Raw genomic sequence first — 10066 nt, 5'->3', positions numbered from 1 at the left:
GTGACTGGAAGTGCAGCGTGCACGGTAAACTGGAAAAAATAAAGTTAAAAGGGAAAGCCACGTGGGGGGTAGTTTAGAAACACGATTGGAAAAAAAGAAAAAAGAAAAAAAGAGAAATCGAATTTGGAGTCCGTTTAAGGATACGTGGCTTAACATTGTTAAGCTTTCAGAATCATCAGAGTGAAGAGCGGTGTTTGTTTGGGATTTTGGAGTTTGGCTAATCGTCCACCCTACCGCAGCTGAAAAAGACTTTAAAACTGAAAAAAACCACGCGCGTAAATTTGGACCGTGTGCTGCGCTTCACTGGTTTTTTTATTTTTTACTTTTGGCTTCGAGCCACCTCCAAATGCGGAACGTAATTTTCTTTTTTTACCCCCTACTGTTCCGGGAGGACACTGCCACTGTTGCCTCTTCTATTCAAGGCTATTTCCGTCATTATACTAACACCTTATGCTGCTCTTCTGCTCATTTTACCAAAAATGTCCTATTTGTCATTATTTATTTTTCTTTCTGGTGAATTTTCTTTTTTGGGTACATATTTTTTATTAAATATTTACTAGGCCATGGAAAAGACGATTTGTTTTTTTTTTTTTTGATAAGCAAAGAATAATTTTATCTTTTGAAGAATAATAATTATTTTTTTTCTTCCTTTTTTAACTTGGGTGTGAAAATGGGGTTAACAGATAACAATATGTGATTAATAAGTTTGGAAAAAAATAATAAAAAATTACAATCGCATTAGCAATTAGATTTTTGCATTAATAAAAGTAGTAATATAATAAATTGGCACCCATTTTTCAGTAGATTCCAAATAACTTGCTTGTCTTCCAAGGTCGAAATTATTATGTGGTAAATTATTGCTAAAATTGTCGAAAAGGTTTTCTCTATATCTTTTTTTATTTTCTATACATTCGGTTTCGTTTTTTTTTTTTTTTTTTTGGATGGATGCTATGAGCATTATTAGGAAATCAAAACTTTATTTTAAATTTTAACTTCTAAACAACATTGTTATTAAGATTTATGTATTTTATCTGTACAAAAAGAAAAAGATTATGTATTTTTAGTTTGTGGGAATAGCAGATAATAAGAAAATATGTTGGAAAATTAAGTTAAAAATAGGGTGATCAACCTTGTTTTGTTAAATACCTTAAAAAAAAAAAAAAACTTGTTTTGTTTTTTCGACCCAAGAAACCTTGTTTTGTGTAATATAAATTCCATAGCTTTGTTTAGAAGATGATTCATCTTACAACAAAAAAGAATATCAAAATGACTTACATTAATCGAGAAAATTGTAAATTACATTTTTGTTTTTGTTTGTTATCAACAATAAATATGCATTATTATTTCCTTTTCTCATAATTTTTTTTTCTCTCTTTTTTTGTTTTTTTTGCTTTGGGAACAATATTGAGAGTTTACCCCCTTCACGGTTTTTTTGTTTAATCATTTTTTCCTAATGAAAAACAAAATTTCGGATATTATATACGTGCCCTATACTTGCTACGAAACGAAACTTTACATAATTTTCATTTTTATAAAAAATTTAAAAAGTTGAGCTTTAATCCATTAGCCTCAGATTATTATTATTATTGCTCAATACCTAAATATATTACGACAAATAATAATTATATAATATGTATAGAGATTAGAGGGGTATCATGAACTTTTCCGTTTAGGGAAATTTTGGTCCATTATAAAATTTATTTTCATTTTATAATTTTATTTTTAATCCCCGTCAAATTGTAATGTAACAGTACTCTCTCTCTCTCTCTCTCTCTCTCTCTCTTGCTTTTGGCCCCTATGCCTACCATTGCCAGGGCCATTCTCTCTCCACAAATATAAACGCAGCAACAAATCTCATCGTCTTCAACCAAAAACCCCTTATAGCCTCTCTCCCCTCTCTCTCTTTCTCTGTTTCAAATCTCTCCCTCAATTTCTGAACGTCCAATCTAACTTAAGTCAATCTCCATATTCGTATCAGATTCACCTACAAACCAATCCAATCTGTTTGGATCCAACGGAACTCTTTACTCTTTTTTTTTTTTTTTTTTATCCTAAAATTACATAATTAATTTGTTTTATCCATTTTAATTTCGATTTCTCTGTATCCGATTCAAATTCATGTTTCATCGTCGATCGGATTCGATCCGTATTGGTCCCTGAATGCGTGGCTGAGGAATGGGCACGGTTGGTGAATGAATTCTATGAGAGCTTGAAAACAAAATGCCCGGTTTAGCGCAGAGAAATGACCAATTCAGTAATGGGTCATCGCCGATGTACTCGCTGTCTTCGGCTAATGGGTTTTGGTCAAAGCACCGTGATGATGTTAGCTACAATCAGCTCCAGAAGGTTCTGGATTCATTTTCTTGTTTATTGTCTATATTTTTGTTTCTTTATGTTTTGAGGTTCAATTGGGATTGCTGTAAATAACTCGTGTAAATTTTGTGAGGTAGTTTGATCTTGGATTGGATCTTGCAGTTCAAAATATTTCATGGATGTATTTTTTTTTTTTTTTCCCGAGTTTCTGAATATGTGGTTATTTGTCAAAGGTCAAGTCATGATTTGAATATGGGTTTTTCAGATCCACTTAACATGTACATATAGTGAGTTTGGTATCTTATATATGAAGTTGTTAAGAAAACAGCTGAATTAGTAATTAGACAATGTCCACCATTTCTGCAAAGATGTAATGGTGTTTAATTAATTACTGTCTATGGAGGAGGCAACTCTATGCTAATTATTTTCTTTTTGCTAATTATAATTCATAGGAACAGAGATATATTGAGACTGTGATGATTAGGGAGTTAAACCAAGTTGAGTGCATGTTTAGGGAGTAGTTAATTTGATTTTTATCATTTATTGGATGCCAATACTAGAGGTTAATCATTGGACAATAGGGTTGCCAATACTAGAGGTTAATCATTGGACAATAGGGTTTAAGTTTAAATAGGACAATACAAATGAGTATGGATTTGATTTTCCTAATGATACAAAGAGATTCCTGGTTCTTCTAAATTTAGCGAGACGGGTGTTATGTCGAATTTGCAACTTCTCCTTTTTAAAATTATATTTTTATTTTTTTTTGATTGTTAAGATCTACATATTGCTATTTTCTATAGACTTTACTTCTAGTTTGTAACTCATGAAGTGGGGCTAGTAAATTGCTAACAAGTCTCCGTTTACTTATGATGCAGTTCTGGGGTGAGCTGTCACCACATGCTCGACAGGAGCTTCTGAGGATTGACAAACAAACCCTCTTTGAACAAGCTCGTAAGAACATGTACTGCTCAAGATGCAATGGATTACTGCTTGAGGGTTTCTTGCAGATTGTCATGTATGGGAAGTCTTTACAACAAGAGGGAGCAGCTGGGAACCTATCCTGTAACAGACCAGGGGCTGCAAGGAACCAAAATGATGGTGAATTGGGTAGCACTAATGGGTGTCAAGATGAAATTCAAGATCCATCTGTCCATCCTTGGGGTGGTCTGACCACAACACGTGATGGGTCACTGACACTAATGGATTGCTATTTGTACTCAAAGTCTCTTAAAGGACTCCAAAATGTAAATACAGATGATTCTATAGATGTGAAATCTTTATATTGGTATGAATATTTTACATGATTCTTTTACACATAGTCACTGATGTTTTTGCTTAAATCAGGTATTTGATAGTGCACGTGCAAGAGAACGGGAACGTGAATTGCTCTATCCTGATGCTTGTGGTGGGGGAGGTCGGGGCTGGATAAGCCAAGGAATGGCAAGTTATGGCAGAGGTCATGGAACAAGGGAAACATGTGCACTGCACACTGCCAGACTTTCATGTGACACTTTGGTTGATTTCTGGTCTGCACTTGGAGAAGAAACCCGACAGTCTCTCTTGAGGATGAAGGAAGAAGATTTTATTGAGAGGCTCATGTACAGGTGTTTAGCTAATCATTTAACCTTTCTCCTACAGTATTCAATTCAAATCCGTGGAAGAAACCATGATAATTGACAAGTAGTTGATCAATTTTTTATTGCAACTGTAAGATTATGCTGATGTTGAGGATTTTCATCTTGGTAGAACTGCATTTAGAAGGGATCAAAAGCTTAATCTGCGGATAAAAGATGCCCAGTTAGCTTGCCTGCCTTTGAAGGCTGTTAGGCCTGAAACTATACTATCTTGTTTGAATTGCAGTTCACAATTGGTGAAAGTTAAATTAGTGATTGGCATTTGATAAGCCTAAACCTCAAGTATATCCGTCAACTAAAAATGTGTAGCAATATGTTCTATGTGAGGACATATTTGAAGTGGTTAACTGCATGATTCAGATTGGACTGAAAGAATGGAGATCGATGAGATGTAAAGTGACAGACCATTTTGTTGTGTTCCATGTAAAAGGATGAGATTAATGAGATGTAAAAGGCTTCCTAAACCCAAAGGGTATCTTCAGAGTCAGCCCAATGAACCTCCTGTTTGTTTATTTGATTTCTTTTATGTTGGTGTGGACCCATACTTATTTTTGTGGCTGTATAAGGGCTGGAAATCTGGACTTATCTGCCGACTATCTATAAGGGCCCTTCTGATATTTATGGAGTCCAGTAACTATCTTTGAAGATGCCAAAAAGGTGGTAGGGGGTTGGGGAGGGTGATTGTCTGAAACAAAAACCACTAGCTTGAGTAGTCGGGATTTTGGCTTTGTTTAGTTGTTGATTGTTTTCTAATCACCGAGTAGTTAAGTGTGTTGCATTGTTTGACATTTGAGACTGTAGAAGAGCAGATGAAAAAAGTATGCAGTACTCAACCAGGCAGGTTCCCCTTGATGATAGGCACTGGTGAAGCTTTTGAGAAGGAAATGATGGAATGGGGCCTGAAGTGTGGTGCATCACTCTTTTGTTTAAAGGAAATTTTTACTCTAAATGTTTAGACACTTTGAAGGAGTTATTCCTATTGGACTATATATCTTGACTCTATCAATTATTTAGGTGTAATTTGAAAGCAAGGAAATTAAATAACTAGCACCTGTAGTTTATATTGATACCTATAAAAATGGTGATTGAGTTGCTAAAAAATATTAAAAGAGAATAATGTTGTTGAGAATATTTGTCGTTTGAGAGATTTAAGATAGGGCGGGGCATGCAAGGAATGGGAGTAAAAATTGAAATCAAGTTCTATTAACTGATTATGTGGCACTAAAAACTAGAAAGCATTTTCCCTATTATTTGTTATTGTACTATAGGTTTATTTTGTTTTCTCAAATCAAACTTTTGTTTATTTGTGGGTTAATAGAATCTGCATGGTACGATATGTAAATAGATAAGTTGCCTTGTTGCTTCACATTCTGTAGTTCTCTACTAATTGAATAATTGCATGAAAATTACACCTATCCGTAGTTTTCCATCTTCATGAACTTATTAGCTTGTTTGATCCTTATTTAAAATTGCGACTTATGGAATCTTGTTGAGCAATAGTTACTTGCATAGCTAGTAATATCTATTGTGTTCTTGGCTTTCACTCTTCATACTCAGTCATGGCATAAGTTCTTAAAATTGTCATATTAGATTATTCTGCTTAAGAATTTTTGTTCATATTACAGGTTTGACAGCAAGAGGTTTTGCAGAGACTGCAGAAGAAATGTTATTCGCGAGTTCAAGGAGCTGAAGGAACTGAAGCGGATGAGGAAGGAACCTCGTTGCACTAGTTGGTTTTGTGTCGCAGATACAGCCTTTCAGTATGAGGTGTGGGTTTGCAAGTTTGTATAGCATATAATAATAATAATAATAGTAATAATAATAATAATAATAATAATTCACAGATACAGCCTTTAATCTGAGGTGTGGGTTTGCAAGTTTGTATAGCATATTATAATAATAATAATAATAATAATAATAATAATAGTTATTATTATTATTATTATTATTATTATCTGATTCCTATTTGAGTTAGTTTTTCTAAATTTCATTCAAATGACTAACTGCTGAGACAATAAAGTTGATGACTGGGAGTTATGGAGTTACTTTGCTGCTTTTCTTTCTTTGATGACATAGTATATAAGATTGGACTTTGCATGAAATTTTTTTTATCTGCTATTGTTGCAGGTATCTGATGACACAGTCCAAGCTGATTGGCGCCAAACTTTTGCTGATACTGTTGGGACATACCATCATTTTGAGTGGGCAGTTGGAACAGGCGAGGGAAAGTGTGATATTCTTGAATTTGAGAACGTCGGCATGAATGGAAGTGTCAAGGTCAATGGCCTAGATCTTGGTGGTATAAGTGCGTGCTTTATCACGTTGAGGGCTTGGAAACTAGATGGTCGTTGCACTGAGCTTTCAGTAAAAGCTCATGCATTAAAGGGTGGTCAATGTGTGCATTGCAGGCTTGTAGTAGGAGATGGATTTGTAACAATCACAAGAGGAGAAAGTATTAGAAGGTTTTTTGAGCATGCTGAAGAAGCAGAGGAAGAAGAGGTAGCTCAAGTTCCATATGCCTTAATAACTACATTCTCTTTGGGCACTCAAGATTCTTAGTAGTTGATCACAATTCTTACAATTGTTTGGAAAGTCAATACATTGGGAGGCTAAAATTTATATTTCTCCTTTGCTAGGATGATGATTCCATGGACAAGGATGGAAATGAGCTTGATGGAGAATGCTCCCGTCCGCAAAAACATGCGAAGAGTCCTGAACTTGCTCGAGAATTTCTTCTAGATGCTGCTACTGTTATTTTCAAGGAACAGGCATGTTCAGTCTGCTGACTATCTTTGTGTTAGAGTGCTCGTTTAGTATTTTCCCTAGGCAGAGTTGAACATGTAAATCCTTCACTAAATCAGTAACAAAAGGAAAAATGAAGGAGAATGCGAAGTTACAAAATTAACTACCTCGGGGTGGATAAATATGCCACTATATTTCGTATTACTTGAAGAAAGAAATATTTTAGTTGATTGGCTTACAAGAGACCAGTGGAGATGCAATGATACCGTGTTGTCAAATTATCCACCATGTGCTTGTGCAATGACATTGCATGATCATGTTTTTGCATGCAATCATATACCTGTTTAATGTATATATGTTGATATTTTTGCTATTTGTTCAGGTTGAGAAAGCATTTAGAGAAGGAACAGCACGCCAAAATGCACATAGCATCTTTGTTTGTCTTGCACTAAAGCTGTTGGAAGAACGAGTTCATGTTGCATGCAAAGAAATTATTACGTTAGAAAAGCAGGTCCTGAAATAGTGCAGTTTAAAGATTAGATGCTGGGAAAAAATAGTGGGTGGCCATTTTGTACTTTAGGAGAAACACTTCTGACATTTTTTTTCCCTACAGATGAAACTTCTTGAAGAGGAAGAAAAGGAAAAGCGTGAAGAAGAAGAACGCAAGGAGAGGAAAAGAATGAAAGAAAGAGAGAAAAAACTCCGAAGAAAGGAAAGGTTAAAAGGGAAAGAAAAGGATAGAGATAGAAGCTCTTCTGAAGCTAATGAAACTCCTGATCTTCCTGATACCTCAAAAGAAGAATTATCACTAATGGTTGATGAGGAACCAAATAATTCCGTTAGCTGTCAGGATTCAATTAGTGAAGCTGGTGATAATGTTCTATCAAGGCCTGGATCTCCTGATGTACAAGATGAACAATTTTCAAATGGTTATATTATTTCAAGAGTACAAAACCCTTCCTATGATTGTTATGATGGGGAAATTACTAATGTGAAAGATGGGATTGGTTCTTTTACAGTTGAACAATCAAAATATTCCCGCCGGAGATCTAAATTTCGGAAGGAAATGCTAACAGATCTGTCGTTAAAGTGGTCTGATAGACGTCGTTTTACAGTTGGTCCAGAGAGTGGTGCTGTGCTTAACAGACCTGAGCCAAGATGCTATGGAGATAGTTTTGAAACTCCTAGGACCATCAGTTTAACAAACAGGCAATTAAGAATAAATGCCACAAAGTCTATCAATCGACATGGTGGTCCCAAGTTTAATGAGAAGTTTCACTGTACCAGCAACAGGATGAGTGATAGGTATGACTTCCATTCTTGCAGCTGTAACCAAAACATTGAGTATAGAGCCAAGGTTGAGCCACACATTTCTACAATCAGAGTAGGTCGAGAGAAATGTGTTAGCAAGTCAGATTCTGCATTGGATATGTCCAAGCAATTCTATCGTGGAAACAAATACAATCAAATTGATCACATGCGTGATAGTTGTGGAAGATCCAAAAGCAAGGTTGTCTCTGCAAACAATCCTTCTGGTAATCAACCCAAGAAAGTTTGGGAGCCAATGGAGTCACATAAGAAGTATCCTCGAAGTAATTCTGACTCCAATGTTACGTTAAAATCATCTGCTTTTAAGGTTGAAGGAACAGAACAAAGTAATAACCTTATCAAGTCATCTGCTGATATATGTTCAGGCGAAAGTAGAGTAATCTCAGGAGAAATGGATGAGGATAATACTTTGAAGGAATCAAGAAGCTCCATCACAGAGAGTGATATAAGTTGTCAAAATGGACTTCATATGGACGAACAAGACTCTTTCAGCTCAAAGGAAGCTGCTTTTGAGGAAATTGGGCTACATCCTGACTGTACTGCAATGAATTCTATTAACTCTGAAATAAAGGGGACTTCTGATCCTATTGCGGGTTGCACTTCTAGTTCTGATAACTGCTCATCATGCTTAAGTGAGGGGGACAGCATTACAGCCTCTTCTAATCATGGGAACCAAGAATCCTCATCCACTTCAGATTCAGAATATTCTAGCCTGCAGTCTGAAGGAAAAGATAATTCAGTACGCATTCAAAATGGTTTCTCGGAGTGCCATGAAGTCAGGATGGAGAAAAATCAAAATGCTAATGTTGGAGAGCCAGGGAGAAGCAGGACATCTGTTGGTCTTTCACAGAATGCAGCAGGAAGTAACATTCTTGGGAATCCACCCACAAAAGGTTCTCATGGTTTTGACAATGGAGTTTCTTCTGTTAGTAGTGGTTCTCAACAACAGAGCGTACTTTCTCCAATGCATAACCAAAACATACACTTCCCTGTATTTCAAGCTCATTCAACATTGGGTTACTATCATCAAAATCCAGTTTCATGGCCAGCGGCTCCAACCAACGGATTGATGCCCTTCCCCCATCCCAACCACTATTTGTATGCTGGCCCTTTTGGGTATGGTGTAAATGGAAACTCACGCCTTTGCATGCAGTACAGTCCTGTGCAGCATTTAGCGACCCCTTTGTTTGCACCTGGCCCAGTTCCAATTTATCAGCCAATTGCTAAAGCCAATGGCATAAATTTGGATGACAGAACTCAGACTTCTAAGCCAGGTACAGTGCAAGAACCCGCTATTGCTGCTAATTCGGATTGCATGGATCCAATTAGACCGCATTCAACAGTAGCACAGAGCGGGGAAGCTGTGCAAAATGATGATTTTGTAAAATTGAATGGAAATAGTAGCTTTTCCTTGTTCCATTCTGGTGGGCCTGTTGCTCTTTCATCAGGGTGTGAATCAATCCCTGTGCCTTCAAAAGAAGAGATTGTTGGAGATTTTTCTTTTAGCTGTCCAACAGATCATATTGAGAATGATCAATCTTCTTGCAATAAGAAAGAGACGACTGTTGAAGAATACAACTTATTTGCAGCAAGCAACGGTATAAAGTTTTCACTCTTCGAATACAATAGTGAGAAGGTGTGAGGTGGCTGTTCATATATTCAGTCCCTATCTTCTTATTTGGTTGTCGGAAGTTTGAGGTACTTTGGTATTTGATACACAATAATCTGCCTTTTAAAAAGAGATCGAATTTCAGGTTATTTCTAATTGATTGTTGTCCAATCTGTCTCATTGTTTTTCCTTGTGTAGAGAGAGGTTGGTAGAGTGCTATAATGTTCGAAAATTCTGTATGAGGTCAATTTTTTCCCCCCCCTTTTTTTTTTTTTTTTTAATTGATGAAGCATTTATAAGCAATGATTTTCTTTGCATGTTGGATCTATACCAGTTCATGTTGATTGCTTTTGTTTGGGATTTTTGAGCGTACTATAATTTTTATTAAATTGATTGCAGGAGTCGCTTGACTATGAATAGTTGAACATTTTTTTGT

The 10066-nt window shown here is 36.0% G+C and overlaps 1 protein-coding gene across 1 annotated transcript; it reads left to right on the top strand.

Annotated features, from left to right (window-relative positions):
- Window positions 1-1738: 1738 nt before the first annotated feature.
- Window positions 1739-9887, top strand: LOC107432317 (uncharacterized). The gene is made up of 8 exons (XM_048465895.2): window positions 1739-2346; window positions 3192-3560; window positions 3661-3920; window positions 5576-5717; window positions 6078-6449; window positions 6587-6718; window positions 7075-7203; window positions 7306-9887. The coding sequence occupies exons 1-8, from the start codon at window positions 2221-2223 to the stop codon at window positions 9661-9663; spliced, it is 3888 nt and encodes a 1295-aa protein (XP_048321852.2). The 5' UTR covers window positions 1739-2220; the 3' UTR covers window positions 9664-9887.
- The last annotated feature ends 179 nt before the right edge of the window (window positions 9888-10066 follow it).

This window comes from Ziziphus jujuba, chromosome 11 (assembly GCF_031755915.1).
Source record: "Ziziphus jujuba cultivar Dongzao chromosome 11, ASM3175591v1".
In the NCBI taxonomy this organism is placed as follows: domain Eukaryota; kingdom Viridiplantae; phylum Streptophyta; class Magnoliopsida; order Rosales; family Rhamnaceae; genus Ziziphus; species Ziziphus jujuba.
This window is presented reverse-complemented; position numbering and strand designations above follow the sequence as displayed.

Excerpts from the sequence above, each read along its gene's own strand:
- LOC107432317 (XM_048465895.2), top strand. The coding sequence starts at position 2,221 with ATGCCCGGTTTAGCGCAGAGAAATGACCAATTCAGTAATGGGTCATCG. Across the intron at positions 2,347-3,191 it reads GCTACAATCAGCTCCAGAAG|TTCTGGGGTGAGCTGTCACC; the intron begins GTTCTGGATTCA and ends CTTATGATGCAG. Across the intron at positions 3,921-5,575 it reads ATTGAGAGGCTCATGTACAG|GTTTGACAGCAAGAGGTTTT; the intron begins GTGTTTAGCTAA and ends TTCATATTACAG.